Here is a 20,725-nt window from a genome sequence, read left to right on the forward strand (position 1 = left end):
CCTTTTTCTGTCTCTCCCATTTTCCCATAGAGAATACTGTAAACATTAAAAAAAGAGTTTTTATAGTAAAACTGTCATTTTCCGAAAAAAAAAGTTATTTAAAAGTTTACCTTTCTATATTCAGAGTAGTGTCCCTAGTCCCATGGAAGTGTCCAGTGTGGAGTGGTTCCCCACCCCCACCCTCGGGAAACCGCTCCATCTCTGGTTTTGTCTTGTGCCATTTTGGGGTTTTATCTATATATACCTACCATGGAAATGTTATGATTCTTTTTCATTTCAATGTGAAGAAACTATGTTGTAAGTTGTACTTAATATAGAAGTGGGAACTTGGCTAAATAGGCCAAAAACACTTTAGAGTTAAAACACTGATTATTCCTGTAATATTCAGATGTTCTGTGATTCATTTGTATTTAATTAAAAAGTTTATTAGAAGTTTTTGTTTAGCCAGCAATTAGATGAAACTATAATACTACAATACTACAAACACATTGACTAATGTGCCACTCAGAGCTGAGGTGTTTATGACCTTAAGAAATACAGAATGATTTCTTAATTTACTGAGTCTCTAATCAAGAATTCTGATGTTTAATTAATGAGACAATGATGTATGTGCACATTCTGCTCTTCCTGGTGTGTGGTCTTCTCCTGGCTCATGCTTCTTCAGCATCAGTACAGGTCCTGGTTTGGAAATTCTTGTAAATTTGTGATATCAAAACAACTACAGAAAAACAGCTCGGCATGTAGAATGTTTACATTCCCCAAATAATGAGCATTCTTGCTAATAATAATCTCCTCTAAATAGGGTTCAGAGTGACTCTCTGACTTTTCACACCGTGTCCTTTTTATTAATTTGTATGTATCGGCTTGTTTTTCTGATACATGGCTCCAAATCTTTTCAACAAATCTAGATTTTAATTATAAAATTTTAGAAGCCAGTATGTTCTATACTACTTAGCTACCAATTATGGTGGTTACATGCAGACCGAACTCAACTTAATACTTCAACAACATCCAATGTAAGAGCAGCGCCTGATTTGGCTTTTTGAGGGCAAGACTTGAACCACTCAACAGTGAAATCTGCCGTGATTGACAAGCAGGTAGTGTTTTGCTCCCTGTTTTGACATAACTGTACTGGTGTCCTAAGGATTTGTGTTATTATAATATGGTGCAGGTTCAGGAGCACATCATACACTCTAGTTGTACATTGACATCTTAGGGTTAAATTAAAGGGAAGGGGCTACTTTTTCTGTTTTGGCCTTCAGGGGTCATGTTACCCAGTTCCGTATTGGAAGTTAAAGAATGCTAATTATTGTTTAAAAATATATTTATTAGGTACAATTATAGATACTTTAATACATAGAAAATAATGAAGTGTGTTAGCAAAAGACCCCTTTATTCCCTTAACCAATCTACCTTCAATGACCTTATGATAGTATTCATAAGTACAAACTTAAAAGGGATTGCCCACGAAAGAAATTACTCATGTTCACACAATAAAGATCATTTTTAACCCCTTACTTTACAGTGTTACTCAGTTTTATTGCTGGTTTAGCTCCTATCACTTAGTGATGGTCAGTGTAAGATTCCAGAGTGTGAGTGAGTGTTGCGGATTGTAGATTGTAGACGTCCATGTAGAAGGATTGAGTAGTTGAGACCAATGGCTCCAGAAATGCTAAATGCATTAATCACATCCTCACATTTTTGCATTGAATATTTTTTAGGCACTGTCAATTAAAGAGCAAATTGGATATCCAGATTATATTCTGGAAGATCAAAATGATAAACTGGACCAGGAGTCATTTGCAGTAAGTACTTTATTAGTGATTTACTTTGATAGTTCTTCTTACTCGTCTGAAAAAGGACAGATCCAGCAATAGTGGTAAATTGTAAGACTGGAAAAGTGGGTAGAAGGTAGTACAAGTGTGTATGCAAACTTATTTTAAAAAAATCCTGACGACTGATCGAGTGATTTTCACAATTTTCACACTACGGGCGAGATTTATCAGAATTGTTTGAGAGGAACATGTCTCACCCTCCCCCTGCTCCCTCGGTACTCATGCTCCTTCAGTATTCATGGCTAGTGTAACTGCCAATGAAGCTAGAGCATGGATGGGCTCTGGCAACTATAGAGTACTTTTGGCAGGTTAGCATAATTTTAAAATTAGATTTTTGAATGAAGGAGGTCATGGATAACAAATATAAGAAGATTACCAGTCACAGTGCCTGGATCTATGAATAAGTGAATTTCTATGAATTTCTTGGCTTTGTGGATTCTACTCGTCTGGGGCGAGGACCCGTGCTCTCCAACACTCAGCGTTCCACACGTGGTTTGAGCTGGACTACCTTCCGCACTCCTATGAATAAGTGTCCTTGGTTTATCATGCTTGACTTCAATGGTCAATTTCCTTAAAAACGTTATAAATGTTTATTAAAAATACATCATGGCAGTGGTATACCAGATGGGAAAGTACATGTGTTGTGGACACTACCAAGGAGTTCTTGATCAAGCAGGCAACTCCTTGGCACAGTTCAAAACAGAGGCACTACCCCCCCCCCCCCCTTGTGTGTATTTCCCTTTCTGATGTACCTCAGCCATGGTTTTATTGTATTTCTGAATACAGCCAGTATCCCAGTTACGTACAAGATAGGTTCCGGAGGTTTGTTCTTAAGTTGAATTTGTATGTAAGTCGAAACTGTATATTTTATAATTGTAGATCCAAAAAAAAAATTTTTTGCCCCAGTGACAATTGGAGTTTAAACATTTTTTCCTGTAATGGGACCAAGGATTATCAATAAAGCTTCATTACTGACACCTTACAGCTGAGTATTGCAATCTGGGAATATAGTAAAGCATTCAGGAAGCTTCACCAGAGGTCAGAGGGGTCCGTCTGTAACTAGGGGTTGTCTGTAACTTAGGTGTCCTTAAGTAGGGGACCACCTGTAAACATTTATGAAGTTTCCAGAAGGGGACAGTAGAAACTTTCTGTTTTCCAATGCTCATGGCAACCATTCATTTTCTGATTGGTAGCCATGGGCAATTAAAACAGTTTTGTTCTTAGACACTTTTGATAAATCTCCTCTATCGATGGTATAAATAAATTAATTGGCAGGCAAAACAGCTGTAAAGTGATGTCAATTATCAGGTATCCCAAAAGTTCCTATGGTTATTGGTAAAAGTAGTCACACAGAGTTTTGTAGAGAAAGCACTGTGATTTCTATCATACATTTATGATCCCTGTTTATTAGGCCATATCCAAGATAATCCCATTTTAATCCATATCTTAATGAGACAGCTGGTTCACCCAAGATATGTCCTCAACACCCGGAGCACTGCTATTCCTCTGCTGGAAGCAGGTGTGGAAAGAAGTATCGGTGATCGAGTGATAAGGATGTGACCTTCATGCACCAACTGCCTCATTAACATATGGATTAAAATGGGAATTTCTCAGAAACGTAATAATTGACAGAAATGATAAAGATATTGGTGACATCCCTGTGCATTTTTCTAAAAACTGCTGGCAGCATATTATAATGCTGGATAGATTACAGAGGGATTGTGAGTGCACCTTACATGAGTATTAGCAGCAGTCAGGACATTAAAAAGAACCTGCAGGAAAGATGTTAACACTGCGGTGGTGGAATATGACAGCGATTCAAGGTACGTATGAGAGAGGGATGACATTTTTCTTCAGACTGCACAGCACAGAGTATCCATTCTGTTACTATCCTATGTAATTCCCACCATTATGAAGGATAACTAAGATGCTGCTGCATGTTGTGGTCCCCCATGTTGCTGCTACTGATGTTGGAACAGCATCAGCTGTAAAATGTGCAGCTCTCAGTAGATAATTGCAGTTTCAGTGCCGAGCCTGCCTGTTGGTATACTCTCCGAATCCCTGCTTTCTTTAGATGATGCATCAAAGGCTTGAAATCAGTTTTAATTGTGACATAACAATTCAAGAGAGACAGATCTTCACCCACCGTCAGGCATTTTCACATTGCTTTGAGTGTCATTTGTTTCGGCTCCTGCGGTTCAAGTCATCTTCTCCAGGTCACAGACATCTGGCAGGAGTTCCTTTGATTTGCAGTAACTTGAACAGTACTTGTGACAGCTCTGAGCGCTTTCATAAAATGCTTATACCGGAGAGGGAAGGTCAGTGTAATTGCAATGCTGAAAGTCCACCTGACAAATATAATAGCCTCATAAAAACACAGATCAAGCTGGATTCATCTAATGCATGAGACGCATCTTTTATTTTTTCCTTTTTCTTTTCAGTTAAACTTTAGTGAGGAGAAATATTTTGAAAACATACTGGAAATCCTTAAAGCTACGGCACAAAAGAGTCTAAAAAAGCTGCGAGAGCCAGTTGACCCTGATGCGTAAGTTCTAACACCTATGAAAATAAGTCAATCAAAGAAATTTGATTTCAAAGAAACCCCTATTAGGCAATGTGTACGGCTTGTGTCAATGTGTCTAGGTTCCTGTCTGTATCTGTCCAATTTGCCGGCAGCGTGTTATAGGGCAGGAGTAGCTGTGCAGATTGTATATAGTGTCCTATCTGCAAGAAGCATGTTATACAGAGGGTGGAGCTAAGAGGATTGTAAATAGTGTCCTATCTGCAGGCAGTGTGTTGTAGGGCAGGAATAACTGTGCAGATTGTGAATAGTGTTATATCTGCAAGAATCATGTTATACAGAGGGTGGACCTAAGAGTATTGTAAATAGTGTCCTATCTGCAAGCAGTGTGTTATAGGGCAGGAGGGGTTGAGCAGATAATTCATAGTGTCCTATCAGCAAGCAGCATGTTGTACAGAGGGTGGAACTGAGAGGATTGTAAATAGAGTCTTATATGTAGGCAGTGTCTTATAGAGCAAGAGGAGTTAAGCAGATTGTCTATGGTTTCCTATCAGCCGGCTTTATGCTTTAGAGCAGGATAATCTGGAAAGATTTTCCATTATATTTTATCTGCAGGCAGAATGTCATAGAGCATGAGGAGCTGATTTACTAAAGGCCTGAATCACGTTTTTCCGGTGGGTTACCCAAATTTTTCCATTTTGCACTGATTTTACCTGAATTGCCCCGGGTTTTTGGCGCACGCGATTGGATTGTGGCGCATCTGCGCAGGCATACACGCGGCGGAAATCGGGGGGCCTGGCCATAAGAAAACCCAACGGAATCGGAAAAACCGCCGTATTTTAAAAAAAAATGTCGCTTGACACGCACTTACCTGCACCCAGCGTAGCTTGGTGAACTCCGACGGACTTCAGCGCAGCAGCGACACCTAGTGGACATCGGGCACCTAGTGGAGCCGAATCCTCCACAGAGAACATGCCGCTGGATCGTGAATGGACCGGGTAAGTAAATCTGCCCCAATGTCCTATCTGAATGTTTGTCAGCTCTTTCTACTCTTAGAATCAGTCATTTAGTCATGAGGTTCGACCCAATCGTTTGAGCTGAATTAGTACTAGACATGCTTTGGGAGTCTTTTTTTTTTTCCACTTTAAGGACATTTCGGTATTGAATCTGCCAATTTATTAAAATACTATTGGCTTTTAGCTAACTCACAAAATAAGCAAACTTTAAGACCACCTTGTGCACATTTTTGAGGTTGTCAAGGGAATTGTACAAAGGCAGAGGTGACGGTGGAGTAGATTTGCAACAATTTGTGATGGAATGTTGGAAATCATTTGAAATATGATGGATCCAGCACACCACAGAATAGTTGACATCTTTATATGACACAATTTCTTTCAGTCAAGCGTGGCCAGATAAAATAAAAAAAAGACATGAAACATTTTGCGACAAAACTTATTTATTAATCTTCTTAGCTCCTCATGCTTTATAAGATGCCTCACCTTGGAAATTGGATTGCATTTTCAGAGACAGGTTCACTATATTTTATATCTTTGATTTAAACACAACATAGAGTATATATCAGTCTGTAGAGACTAAAATAAGCCACAGAGGACCTAATATGTCACCATCAAATGTATCCATTACTTCCATTACTTTCTTTTAGCTGGATAATTGGTGCAGCAGTGGCCGATGCCTTCTATTCCCCCAATAGGAATCAGATCGGTGAGTTATTCCAACAATGAGTTCAATAATGTTTTAATTTGCCAATATTGTCTTCCTTCCTATAATTTAAAAGACATCTACCACCAGGAGGAAGGTTTGTAAACCAAGCACACTGACATATGGGTGTCTGTCCCCTCTGCCAGCCTTTACATAAAAAGGCTTTAAAAATTATAAAGCTTAAAGAGGAGTGGATCTTGCCAGAGAGGGCACACACCAGTATGTCACTGTGCTTTGTCTATAATCCTTGATCCTGGTGGTAGATTTCCTTCAAGCTTCTTTTCCATACTGTCACATGTGATTATATATTATTGTGCCAATCCTTCTCTGGCATTAAATTAATGCAACCAGTAATGTTTGTAATATTCTATATATTATTTCAGTATTTCCTGCTGGGATCCTGCAGCCCCCATTTTTCAGTAAACAACAGCCTCAAGCACTGAACTTTGGTGGAATCGGCATGGTCATTGGTCATGAAATCACTCATGGCTTTGATGACAATGGTAATGATCACATGTCATTTATGCTTTACTAAGACAATGAGCCACCAATAATGTATCTATGAAACTAGTACTTTATGACACTTTTAGGTCATCCCATTCATGGGCGAATTATCAGTAGCCCTGATGTTATCCTCAACATGCAGAAACATTTGAACATCTGTCTTTTTAAAGTGGCAGGGTGTTTCTTCTGCATCATCTCTCCTAGCATAGTTTTGAAGCAATGATCCCAAAAGTAATCTTTTGATGATCTCAGAGTCATATATATGAATGCACTTTTACAGAACAGTTTATAAACTGTAGGAATCTCATTGTTGGTTGCCATTTACAGGAAGGAATTTTGACAAGGATGGAAATATGTTTGACTGGTGGAGTAACTTTTCTGCAATGCATTTCAAAGACCAGTCTCGATGCATGGTCTATCAATATGGCAATTACACTTGGGAACTGGCTGGTAATCAAAATGTATGTTTTTCTTTTTCTTAAAATAAACAATTAGATATCTACATTTTATTTGACTGAATAAGTATTTGAGTTGGACTCAACTCATCTACATAACATTGTGCCAGAGGTATAGTAGACATGAAGTGGGTTAATAACTATGATGATTTCTTATAATAATAACAACAAAAAATAAAACAAGAAGAAACTTACTAAACTTACTCCACATATACAGGCAGTGGCAGTTTCCTATAGAGCCATAATAACTGACTGACACCCTTCTTTCAGCTAAAAATAGTTTCTCTGACATCCACACAAATTACCTTTTATCTTATAATCCTTGGCATCATGGGGAGTGTCCTGTTCGGCTGGCCCCTCCCATCTAATCCTCCCCATGCTTTTTGTCTCCTTACTGGTCACAGTTCATGTCATGTGACCAGAGTGACATTATCTCAGGTACTTTAGCCTCTTAATAATAGCAAACTGTACCCCATGCATGTATCTGACCACATAAAGTCCCAGCAGCCTCCATGGACTTCTACTCCTCTCCATCCTCCATGGAGGTTGCTGTGGTTTCATGTGATCATATACATGGTGCACATTTTGCTCTTATTAGAAGGCTGAGGGACCTGCGATGATGTCTCTGGTCACATGTCATGAATGAAACACAAGGCATTGTGTAAAAAAATTGACACAACAAAAAATTTCCCATATGTACATAGAGCTTTATATGTCTATAGTTGAATATTAGCAAACAGTCCCTAAGTACAAGGAGGCAGAGCAGTGATTTGAAGAGAGAATTGTCAGTCAGAATAATGCAGGCATTGTTAGTTAGGGTGGTCAAAAAGTAGATATAAAATGTGGCACTTACCAGTAAAATCTGCTTCCTTTTATTTCAAGTAAATCAAAAACCCAAAGCAGCCATGGTGGATGGAACCAGGGGTTGTTATAAGAGCAACAACCAATTCTACTCCTTTCCACTCTGACTGCTTTGGTTTTTTATTGTACTTAAAAGAAGATTTTACTGGTGAGTGCTGCTTTTTCTTCCTATTACTGGACATTTTGACTCTTTTCAAAGGGAACTTGACAGCATAAATTAATCTAATAAACCCCTGTAGTGGTTATAATGTCAAGCAGCACATCAGCTTTCAGATCATGTTCCTTTCATGGCCCAATATGGTGGTATCATCCAGAAAAAAATTCATTTTGCAGTTAAATGGCTGTATAAAGTTTGGCAGGTGGAGAGTTTAGATCTGAGGTCTCCCTGCCTCCACCCACATCTATTCAAAGTGTCGAAAATCAGATGTCTGCTCTATATTTTGCAAAGCAGCAGCCTCCCAAGTTCATGGTGTGGTAAAACCAAGACCATGCATGATAGAAGTCAATAGGGCTGTGAGTTAGCCACAAATTGTGTGACAAATTACGGCCATGTAGATGAGGCCTAATTGCCAGTCGTAGGACTGGCAATTATACAGACACATCATAACCGGCTCTTCTGGAGTTTGGTAAATTATGTCAATCCTAGAAGAGGGGATGTTCTTAGAGTTTGACTTCAGTGTTAAAATTCATGTCTCCTTGACTTTACATAACCAGTTATCATTTAACTTCAAAGTTGATTTAGAGAGTTTTCTTATTTTGTGTGTATCCTTAAAATTTTGTTTCTTAACATTGGTATTTTAAGATTTGATAGATCCTCTTTTAAATTCCCACCCTTCTTATTCATCTGTTTTATGATACATTGACCTTAACTCTATTCTATTTGAGAGACGGTATAAATTACATGTAATCATGACTTGTCATTTTTTAGGTAAGTGGTATCATTACCCTGGGAGAAAATATTGCAGATAACGGTGGTGTCCGACAAGCTTACAAGGTAAAGTGTGATGAGGTTTTTTTTCTCCATCCCTGTTATTGCCAGTGAGAATGGATGGATAGTGACAGAGTCCTGACATTGAAATGTCACAATAATTAATGTTCTTCATGGTTTTCAGAAAGCGGCGCACTATTTAATGTGGTCAAATCTGCAATCTTTCATGACGAGTTAGTTACAGTGTCAGACTCATTATTCAGCTGGCTCAGGATTATATGGTTCTTGGTTTTTTTCATTTTAATTTCATAAAATTTTAACTACAGTTGGGTCCAATTCAAGAGTCTCATGTTTCCTTACATAAGAAAGACACACACTGTAACACATAGATGAAGGTGGTGTAACTTGGCCTTCATTGGACCTATTTTCAATTAAAAACTTCCCACTTATACCTACCAGGTGTCCTTTATAATACGGGTGGCTTTTTATTGTGCAGATGCCTCTTGACAAAGGCAATTCTAACGAGCAATAAAATAAAAATGTCTCAATAGTTTTCCCATTAATAGATAGTTCTACCTAAAGTTTCAAAGGTTGCTCGCATAGATATTGATATCTTCTTGGTTATCTTATAGGCATATCTAAAATGGGTGGAGAGACATGGCAAAGAGCCAAAGTTACCGGGCCTGGACCTGACACACAAGCAGCTTTTCTTCCTGAACTTTGCACAGGTGATTTTAACTTTTTGATTTGTATATCTGGGCTGTCCTATAAAACTACAAAAAAAGAGATATTTCCAGGTTTTCTTTATTGATCAGATATGCCTACAATGTTTAATATCAGATGGGCTTTTACTATGTAGTTCTTTTGCTAAAATATGAGGCATTGGGGCACATGTATCAAACTTTTAGTTTGCCTTTTCTTTCATTTTTGAGACTTTTCATGGTGTTTGTGCTCATTTGTGACTTTTTTGCACCTTTAGACTTCCTTCAAAGTTTGCCATTGTCTAGTTTTCTGCAGTGTTCCTTGAGTTATCACCTAAATCCAGAAAGTTGCAAATCTGTGGCTGCCCCTGACTAGACGTAGAAATTAGTTTGGAACTGATTGCGACTTTTGAAAACGTTTGTTTTAAAAAGTTGCAAATTCACTAAAGAACAGACGCCACTAGTATCAATAAGGGAAAACCAGTAAGATACATCTGACCAGTAGAAAGACCAAGAAAAGTCCTGAAAAACAGACAAAGCCAGACTAGTGATAAATGTGCCCCATTGAGTCCTATTACTTTAAAGTCACTATTTGTATAATATATGGTTTTGATACTATTTTTTATTATTAAATTTAGTACTGTTGATATGATATAAAGTTTTGATACTAACTCTGAAACACAAGTCAAAACTGTTTGTACATTATGCGCAGTTAATACATATTCCATATTGACAAGAAGAACTGTTTGCACTATATGCACTATATTGATGCATAATCAGGCACTAATCTCGGCATAATATAGGTTCTTGATACTTATTCCCTATTACTAGTCAGTAGGTTATACAGAGCTTTACATGCAGAACACATTGCTCAGCCCGCAGGCTGTATAAGCGGGGGGGCTGCAGGACTGGCCGTGCTCTGGCTCCTTTAAGGGGCACGGTCCCTCCTGCTCTCCCCCTCCCCTTTCCTCCTCTGTTTTAATTTTCATTGGTGGCCAGTGAGTTCCGCTGGCCACTGGGGGGCAGCGGGCCAGGATATTTATTCTTGAGCGCGGAGCTAGCCAGCCTCTTTGACTGCTCCGCGCTCAAGAGATCCTGGACCCGCAAGTATAATGGCGGACCCCGCGTTGTTGGCCCTGCTTGAAGAGAAGCTGAGGAGAGAGGGCTCCGGCTGGTTAACTCCGTTGCTGTCCCAGCCGGCTCCCTCTCTTCCTGTGTCGGCTCCTCCGGTGCCCGATCCCCCCGCTGCCCGGCCTGCACGGCGCGGTCGTGCGCCGTGCAGGCTTAGTCCCTCCCCCATCAAGACTCGGAGCCGAGCGCGGGCTCCGTCTTGGAACCCTGCCTCGGCTCCGCGGCCGGCAGAGCGCATGTCGCGCTCTGCTAAGGCCAGTAGCCGTGCGTCGCCGCAGCAGGCGGGCCGACGCCGGCAGTGACAAGGTCCCCGCGTGGGGAGGAGATGCAGGGCACGCCTGCTCCTGCGTCTTCTCACCCAGTTAACCTGGCTGTGCCTTCAGGCGCAGCACAGGTTACAGCTGCTCCCCCTGCTGGTTCCCTTCCCAAACAGCCTGGTCGTTTAGCTAGGTGGTTTGGGCTGGGTGCCAGCAGTGATACAGTTCACACACCACATACTGACACAGCTGTCATAGCCACTCCAGCGTGGCCTGCAGCTGTTCGGAATTTCCGCAACGCGGGTACCGCTCGGGGGCTGGGCCTCGGCCGCACAGCCCGGAGGGACGGTGTAGACACCGATCTCGATCTTCCCGTTCCTTTTCCCGCTCAACTTGGGTGAGCCGTAAGCGGTCCAGGTCTCGTGACAGAGACAGCAGGCGGTCTGGTAGATCCAGCTGGGGCCGGACCTATTCCAGGCGCTGTTCATCCTCGTCCAGCGGTGGTCACACCCGCTCCAGAGAGAGGCGGTCGCGGAGACGGCAACACTCTTCTCCACCTCATGGGGTAGATGAAGCTAGGGTACCGCCAACGGTCCCATCCTCAGCGTTGCCTAGCGCACCCATGGCGCCTCCTCCTCCAGTGGTTCTGCAGCAGGTCGTTCCTCCGGCGGGTGAGTTGTCCTGTGAGACCGCATGGAAAAAGTCTGCTATTGCTGGTGATGATGTTGTGGGCGCCCTTAAGGCAGTTGTGGCAAGAATGGAGGCTGGTGCCTCCGGGGCATCCCCAGGGGCGACATCGTTGCCGCCTGTGCAGGCCCCGGGGTCAGCAGGGATGCTTTTTAGAGATTCCTTGTTTTGTGGCGTAGCTCCTTTGGGCACGCGGGTGGCTGCTGACCTCCGGGAGAAAATTGTTAATTTTGAGTATATTGATATTTGGTCATTGTTATCTCCTGATCAGTTGACAGTAGATAAGGAGAAGCGTTTTGAGAAGGGTGATGACAAGAAGCCTAAGGTCGCAAGGACCTTTGGCAACTGGCTTCAAGCCTTTGCGGTTATGTCTAGTATCATTGTGCGACAGAAGCCTGCCTGTGCGCAGGATATGTTTGTGTATTTGGATACTATATATACTGCGCATAAGTTGCATGGAGGTTTAGCTTGGTGGAGATATGACGAGGAGTTTTGGCGTCGCTTAGCGGCGAGTCCGGAGGTTGGATGGGCGACTAAAGCGACTGATGTTTGGATTCAGTTTATGATGACACAGAAGCCTCAGGCTCCCTTTCCTTCGGGAGCCGTCTCGGGCTCGCAGTCCGGGGCGGCTTCCAAGCGTCCGGGATCCTGTTGGTTGTTTAACGAAGGCCACTGCCGCTTCTTTGCATCCTGTAAGTTCAAGCACGAATGCTCCATATGTGGCGGGGCCCATTCCGCTCTCCGGTGCTTTAAAAGGCAGAGAACCCCTGCGAAATCTTCCACAGCTGTCAGGGGGGAGGACTCCGGTTCAGGTGCAAAGGATGCGGCCGTGGTTAGACAATTACCACCTGAAGCAGGAGGCAAAAGTGCTGCTTGACGGTTTTACCTTTGGTTTTGTGATTCCGTTTGTACCGTGTGACGGTCTGATGTTGTCAAACAATCTTAAATCGTTTAGGGACAACGAGTTACTGGTTGAGGAAAAATTGTTAAAGGAGGTTGAGTTGAGCAGGATGGCGGGCCCCTTTTCGTTGCCGCCTTTTGAAAATTTGCGGGTCTCTCCGCTGGGTTTGGTCCCAAAGAAAGAGTCGGGTAAGTTTCGCCTGATACACCATTTGTCGTATCCGGAGGGTGACTCAGTCAATGATGGTATTCCCCGGGAGGAGGTGGCTGTTTCTTACACTTCCTTTGACAAAGCGGTTCTCTTGTTAAATAAAGCCGGTCCGGGGGCCCTTATGGCTAAGTCGGACATTGAGTCGGCTTTCCGCCTCCTCCCGGTGCATCCGTCCTGTTTTCATCTACTGGGTTGCAGAATTAACGATTCTTTCTTTGTGGACATGTGCCTTCCGATGGGTTGCTCTATATCCTGTAGGTTTTTTGAAATGTTTAGCAATTTTTTGGAGTGGGTTCTTCGTTTAGAGGCTGGTTCGAATTGGGTCATTCATTATTTGGATGATTTTTTGTTTGTGGGTCCGAAGGACTCTCACGATTGTTTGAGACTATTGAACATGTTCCGTCACTTCGCAGATTTTTTCGGTGTTCCTTTGTCAGCAGAGAAGACGGAAGGTCCCACTCACCGCCTGACCTTTCTGGGTATTTTGATTGACTCAGAAGAAATGACTCTCAGCCTCCCTGCTGATAAATTGGAACGTTTGCGGGGTGACATTGACTTGTGCCTTTTGTCCGATAACGTGACCTTGCAGCGGCTGCAGTCTGTGCTGGGCCAGTTGGCCTTTGCGTGTAGAATTTTTCCCATGGGTAGAGTTTTTGCCAGGAGGTTGTCGCTGGCTACGGCCGGTGTTTCGAAGCCATATCATCATATACGTTTGACGGCGGTTCTGAAAGACGATTTGCGGGTCTGGAGGTCCTTTTTGACGGATTATACTGGTGTGTCAGCATTTCTTGAACACGAGATTGACAATGCTGACTTACAGTTATATACGGACGCGGCAGGATTGGTGGGGTACGGTGCTATTTTTGGTAAGCAGTGGTCAGCAGAACGGTGGCCGCCGCAGTGGTTGGAGAGGGATTTCACAAAGAATTTGACCTTGCTAGAACTCTTTCCGATTGTGGTGGCTGTGGAACTTTGGGGTCATGAGATGGCAAATAAAAGGATTCGTTTTTGGTCAGACAACGAAAGTACGGTCCGGGCCCTGAATGGTCTCACCTCCAGTTCTTTGCAGGTTCTTGCCCTGCTTAGGCATTTGGTTCTGCGATGTTTGCAGTTGAATATAGTCTTCAGGGCTAGGCATGTTCTTGGCGAGTTTAATGTGGTTGCTGATGTGTTATCTCGTTTTCAGCTACAACGTTTCAGGGATTTCCACCCCCTGGCGGACCCAGAGGGGTACCCCTGCCCCCCCTTCCTGTGGGACCTGGTGGTGAACAGTTGACACCGTTGATCCAATCCTCATTGGCGGAGAGCACCTGGAACAGCCATGGTTTTCCCCGGCCTAGGGTTTGGCTGGTCGGCCACTCCTATATATATTGGGCGGCTCGGCGAGCAGCAGTTCGGCCGGGAGGTTTAAACTTGGGGTTCACCAATGCGGACCTGTCTTGGAGGGGAATCAGGGGCCTGAAATGGCTGCAAGTGCTACCTGAAGTGGTGGCGATCAGCAAGTCTTCCCCGGGTCCGGCGGTGCTTGTGGTGCATGCCGGAGGGAACGACATGTGTTCAACACGTCTGGCGGAACTGATTTCAGTTATGAAGTCGGATTTTGAGCGTTTCGCAGCCTTCTTCCAGGACTTGGTGGTGGTATGGTCGGAGATCGTGCCGCGAGGAATCTGGAATGGTGCCCGTAACCCCGACTCCATCGAAATGGCGAGGCGTATGCTGATTATGAGGGTGGCGCGTTTTGTTAGGTCCAGGTGTGGGGTAGTGGTTAGGCATCGGCAGCTGGAAGGAGATAATACGGGCCTCATGAGGGAGGACGGTGTTCACTTGAATGACATCGGCCTGGATATCTTCCTTTCTGGGTTGCAGGACGCCATCGAGAGGGCCTTATTCCTCTTGTGTGGGGGTCGGAGCACAGTGTAGGGTTACACTGTTCTCCTAGTGGCCTGTGGTGGAATCTTGACCCTCTCGGCGGTTAGTTAAATCACCTGACGGAACAACTAGGACATGCCCCTGCGGAGGCGGGGCCAGGCATGCAAGGTGAAGTTAGGGTAAGGATCAGGGTTCTTCCCACAGGTCACTTATTTTGTTATGTAAATAATAAAACTGTGGCCGACCCCCAGTTTTTTATCCCAAGAATTGTAGTTGTGTTGGTTTTTTGGGAAAGGGGGAGTGGGGTACATTTTTGTTGGGTAAACGTTAATACGGTCAGTCTGCTCAGCCCGTAGGCTGTATAAGCGGGGGGGCTGCAGGACTGGCCATGCTCTGGCTCCTTTAAGGGGCACGGTCCCTCCTGCTCTCCCCCTCCCCTTTCCTCCTCTGTTTTAATTTTCATTGGTGGCCAGTGAGTTCCGCTGGCCACTGGGGGGCAGCGGGCCAGGATATTTATTCTTGAGCGCGGAGCTAGCCAGCCTCTTTGACTGCTCCGCGCTCAAGAGATCCCACCCACCCTCCCTATGTTAATATTGTATATTATGGTTTTTGTTAATATTTTATTCTTTGATCTTTGTTATTGCATTATTCATGTTGTTGTTGGTAGTCACAGCTTGGCCTGTGGTGGAATCTTGACCCTCTCGGCGGTTAGTTAAATCACCTGACGAAACAACTAGGACATGCCCCCGCGGAGGCGGGGCCAGGCATGCAAGGTGAAGTTAGGGTAAGGGTCAGGGTTCTTCCCACAGGTCACTTATTTTGTTATGTAAATAATAAAGCTGTGGCCGACCCCCAGTTTTTTATCCCAAGAATTGTAGTTGTGTTGGTTTTTTGGGAAAGGGGGAGTGGGGTACATTTTTGTTGGGTAAACGTTAATACGGTCAGTCTTTCTTAAGCACTAAAATTGATGGCATCCTTTTAAAGGAAATCTACCATCAGAATCAAGCATGTATAAACCAGGGACATTTACGTATAGATCCAGGCACTCTGACTGTGGAAATCTGTGGAAATTATGCTAAAGAGCCAGACAGACTCTGGGGGCAATACCTTAAAGGTATGGCCTTTAAATCTTCATACACCTTCAATGGAGGTCTTTAATGGCAAACTCACAAAAAGGACAACAGTTTCTACCCTGACCTACCTCCCCACAGTAACCTAAATCTGCATTATCATGGAATACTATACTGCTTTCCCACTTTTTAAACTGAGTACTTTTTATTTAATTGGATTTTAGAGTTCAAGAAAAACTGTATTACACAATCACACACAGCCCTTGGGGGGTGGGGGGAGTCACAGAAATTGGGCCATATAGTGTCACATGAATGTTGTCTATAGATACTTTATCTTTGAGTGTTGAGAATTCTGCACTCAAAATAGAGAGAGACAGAAACACCCCGTTGAACACTGTCCAACCAGGGGGATCATGATGGGGGGTGTAGTATGTCTCATTGATACTAATTAAATATCCCTAACCAATAACGTTAATAAATTTGGGTTATTGATAACTTATCATTGATAATCATTTAATTGAATTGATCTGAAGAAAATAGAGAGACTTGCTATGTGTGTAACATTAATTATGAGCCTGGGGAAAATGTCTTGTACACACAGGTATGGTGCGGATCTTATCGGCCAGAGTATGCCAGGCATTCAATAAAGACAGATGTGCACAGCCCATTTAAGTACAGGTGAGTCATGTATGTGTGCCTGGAAATACTGGAGTCAGTTATTAAGATTTGCATTTCACACTTCTGTCTCAATGTAAAGTTAAACCTCCCTTACTTACTAAAAGGCCCACCCTGAAAACATTTTCAGGAATTTCGTATTGATGACCTTTCCACGACCACCATTACTATACAATATTAGTAATTGCTATACAATGAAAAGTTCAACCCCTGTCTAGTTGCCTTGCCAGTCCGCAGCTCAGCTGTCATTCACTTGTATTGTAGTACAAGTAGGGAATCTATTGCTTCTGGCTCCATCCAATGTATAATTTCAGAGTGAAAGGCAACCAAAAACAGCTCATCAGTGCATCTGCTGGATGTCAGACCCAAAGTCATCTGCTTCTAACTATAAAATTAGACACATATCTCGCAGTCTATACAAGCCATATGGTGTTGTTGACTTTCTTCTTTGGTACGTTATTCTACCTTACATTATTTCTTCTTATTACTTCTCTCATCCCCCCTAACATTGATTCTGGTCCTATTCTTCACAATCTTTTCATCATTTTCTCATGCTCCGTAAAGCTGGATGAACATTAACAGTTTCATCCCCCCATATCATCTGTGAAATGGTTAAAGGTCTAGCAACCTCTACCCCAAACATTCTAATCTGTAAAGCTCATTTTTATTTCAGGGTAATGGGATCCTTACAAAACTTTGAAGCTTTCTCTGAAGAATTTAACTGCAAAAAAGGCACAACAATGCACCCTGTAGAAAGATGCAGAGTCTGGTAGTTTCAAGCTTTGATTCTTAACTATCAACCTGAAAAAATCTACTGGGCTGGCTTATACATAGTGAACAGTTCTAGCCAACAATGTGCCTGGTATTTCCCTCTGACCAGGTCAGAGCCATGGTGTGTGTAGCAAGTCAGGACAAGCAAGGAGACAGGCATACTGTTTTAGGGTTCCTTTGACACAAAAGCAAGTGTTAGAGTTTTAGGCAGTATGTCCCATGGAGAAAGTTGTGGTGGAAATGACTGTTTTATTGGCTTGACTGTTATAAAAATTCTGCTGTCAGGTTTTCAAAGACTAGTTCCAAGAAGAAGTATTTTTCCTCAAGTTGACTTGGCTTTTGATATCATGTTGTATGTCTCTGTTGCTTTCATTTCATGTTGTTGTTACAAAACAATTAAGATAATGTAATAAGAGATAATGTAATATCTCTTATGTCAGTTTATGAAGGTTACCCCCCCCAGGCTACTCACAACTGGACACATATCATTAAAATGTTAATGGCACTTCATGAAATTGTCTTACCTGTGGCCTATAGGTGGCATGTTCTATTCTACTACAACAGTACAAGACTAGCATTTTTCTCTACAATATCCATAATAATTCCCATTTTTTATTTGATGTCATGTTAAATCATACAAAACCCAGTTGTAAAGATGTCCTCATATATGTATTATATTCAAAGGTAGAATGGCCATTTGGTTAAATATATTTTACTGTCTTTAGTGGTTTGTAAGGGGCCCCTAAAACATGTAACTAGTTTAGGGTACTGTTATTACAGGCTAATATATCTAGTTATTAAAACTACAAAACTTCTTGCAGATGTTTTTGACAAACATTTCCTAAACTATCCATTATATATCCACCAGGAGCACTGAAATTTGTTAGTGACCTTGATAAGTAGAAATTGCTTGCAGAATTTGGCATCTCTACCTGATTAATGAATACACCTAATGGAACACCCTACACAAAAGTAATACAGAAAATTACATAAATTAAAAAACCTTAAAAAAGGTCTGGCACTAGGCATAACTCAATGGACCAGATCTATTATACCGGCTATGCCAGTTTTCTGTTTGAGTTGGCGCATAAAAGAACTTGTAATCTGTTTGCACATGCATTTAAGAAATGTTTGCGCCAGTTTTGTGTCACAGCTGCACTGTTTCAGCAAGACCTAAAGGGGAGTCTTAGTGCTTAGTCGGTGTTCAATACAGAGACTTGACAGAATTATGTCGCACCCTGTATGTTAAAGGTGCACCAAAAAAAGATGGTGCTTACTTCCCGAGCAGTACAGGGGGTGCCATATAATTGAAGTATTCAATAATCCGGCACACCCTGCACATTCGCAAGGTAAACTGCACATAGTAAATATAAATCTGGCCCATTGTATCATCTTTGCCTGACATGGTATTTTATTATAGTAGAGAAATGCTAAATTCTCCCCGCTCTAATGCTTTGAAGAAATTGATTACAGAATCAGGAATATTCCCTTCAATGTTGGCGGCCATTATATTTTGGCTTTCAGTAGCTGGAACATAGAGACATTTTTATGCAAACTTTCCAACTTTTGAACCTTAAATTTTAAGCCCCTTTGTATCTATCCTTTAATGACACAGGAATGCATATTTATATTGCAAATAAGCATTTACCCTACCCGTTACAGTACTATCAAGAGTGTTAGAAAATATATTTTATGTAATATACAAAGTATAAATATATACATATATATATAGTCTGAATAATGGCATCATCCAGAAGTGTGCTATCCAAAAATCTACACAAAGCTCAATATTTTTTTACGGAAAAACTATGATATTCAGGACTGGTCATTTTCACATATCAGACAGCTGCTTGAAAGTGATTTGTTTTAGAGAAATATATACAAAGTCTATGTAATTTTGTTTTAAAAAATAAAGTATATATATATATATATAAATAAATATAAATCTACATCGTGCTATATGTCTTCTCAGGCTTTCTGTAACAGAGAAATGATTATCTTACATGTATGTTCTTTTCAGATTGCTATGATGTCATGTTTCAATGGTAAATGGTGTCATTATTGTGTGTCAAATGATTATTTTTCATTAAAAAGACATGTTAATGGTGTGTGCAGCCTCTTGTATTTTACTACTTTTTTGAGACCTGTCCACACGTTCAGTTTTTCAGTTGCAGTTTTTGAAGCCAAAAGCAGGTGTGGATGATAATGGGTTGAGACAAATAATTGGAAGGGTCTGTTCCTCCTCCTACTTTTACTCCATTCCTGGTTTAGGCATCAAAAACTGCATCTTACAAACTGAACGTGTGGTCGCACCCTTAGGGTAGTTGTCGTTACATGAATTTCAGTGAAAATAAAGAATATTCCAATTGATTTTGTACATTATCTGTCAATGTTCTGAGGAGACTGACAGCAGTTTTGTCAGTGCAGTTGTATTATTCGCCTCTCACAGGGACTGATTTGATATTGAACTAATTTACTTATCATCATCTCAAAACAAAGAACAAAGAAACTCAAACACTAAATGGGGCAAATGTATCTTCATTTTGGATAGCATTTCTCTTCTTGATTTGCAAATTTCGGGTCACACTTGCAGTTTTGCAATTTTTTTTGTAACAGACAATCTTCTTCAAAGTTTGCTATGGTCAATTTTTCTGCTGTATTCACTGAGCAATCACATGATTCCAGATGTGAAAATTGCGACTTTCTTTTTAGAGGTGTAGGAAATAACTTCGAGGCATTAGAGCAACTTTTGTTTTAAAAAGTAACAAATTTACTAAAGACCTAAACTCCTCAAACTCTTCATGTATTAATACATCTAAAATACAATAAAATACAGTCACACAAGAAAACAAAAAAGATGCACAATACCAGACTTAAAGTGAACCTGTCAACAGGAATGTCATTTTTAGCTGGTGACAGGTTCCAATAGCTTATGCTATGCTGATTTCAGGGGCGGACTGGTTTCGGGCTGGTCAGGGCCGGTCTCGCATTCCCCGGCCTTTCTACAACTGTACAAGCACACCATTAATTAACACACTGCTGCGTCTGTAGGTTACTCTCCACTACATAGGTCGCACAATTGATGTCATTGCGCGACCTGTGTGGCGTTTAAGAGCGTCGGCGCGCAGTAAGTGCTGCACTGTGGTGCGCGGGCCGGCCGCCGACTCTACGTGGGAACCGCTGGAGGCAGGAACAACACAGACACAGACACATTATTATTAGGAGGGCAGGGGGACTAATTATTACAAAACTAATTAAACGAGCATGTTATTGTGGGATACTATCTATTGTTAGGTTTTCACTAGATATATTGTTATTAACCCCTTAATGCCCAGGCCATTTTTAGTTTTTGCGTTTCCATCTTTCACTCCCCACCTTCAAAAATTCATTACTTTTTCATGTTTCTGTGTACAGAGCTGTATGAGGGCTTGTTTTCTGCGTAACATATTGCACTTCATAGTGACAGTGTTTAATATTACATGTCGTGTACTGGGAAGTGGGAAAAAAATTACAAATGCTGCAAAATTGTTGAAAAAATACATTTCTGCCATTTTTACTGAGCTTAGTTTCTACAACTTTCATTGTGCTCCCCAAATGACATGTCAAATGTATTCTTTGGGTCAGTACGAT

General features: G+C 41.8%; 1 protein-coding gene across 2 annotated transcripts in view; it reads left to right on the forward strand.

The window, feature by feature from the left end:
• Positions 1 to 19,203, forward strand: part of MMEL1 (membrane metalloendopeptidase like 1) — a 157,588-nt gene extending 138,385 nt beyond the window's left edge. For both annotated transcript variants that reach the window (XM_072156329.1, XM_072156328.1), the window contains exons 15-23: positions 1,722 to 1,805; positions 4,277 to 4,380; positions 6,020 to 6,078; positions 6,459 to 6,578; positions 6,907 to 7,040; positions 8,824 to 8,889; positions 9,456 to 9,551; positions 16,251 to 16,327; positions 16,998 to 19,203. In XM_072156329.1, the coding sequence (XP_072012430.1) occupies positions 1,722 to 1,805; positions 4,277 to 4,380; positions 6,020 to 6,078; positions 6,459 to 6,578; positions 6,907 to 7,040; positions 8,824 to 8,889; positions 9,456 to 9,551; positions 16,251 to 16,327; positions 16,998 to 17,097 (840 nt within the window). In that variant the 3' untranslated portion in view covers positions 17,098 to 19,203. The remainder of the gene's footprint in view (positions 1 to 1,721; positions 1,806 to 4,276; positions 4,381 to 6,019; positions 6,079 to 6,458; positions 6,579 to 6,906; positions 7,041 to 8,823; positions 8,890 to 9,455; positions 9,552 to 16,250; positions 16,328 to 16,997) is intronic.
• The last annotated feature ends 1,522 nt before the right edge of the window (positions 19,204 to 20,725 follow it).

The sequence above is a fragment of the Engystomops pustulosus genome, chromosome 6 (assembly GCF_040894005.1).
Source record: "Engystomops pustulosus chromosome 6, aEngPut4.maternal, whole genome shotgun sequence".
In the NCBI taxonomy this organism is placed as follows: Eukaryota; Metazoa; Chordata; class Amphibia; order Anura; family Leptodactylidae; genus Engystomops; species Engystomops pustulosus.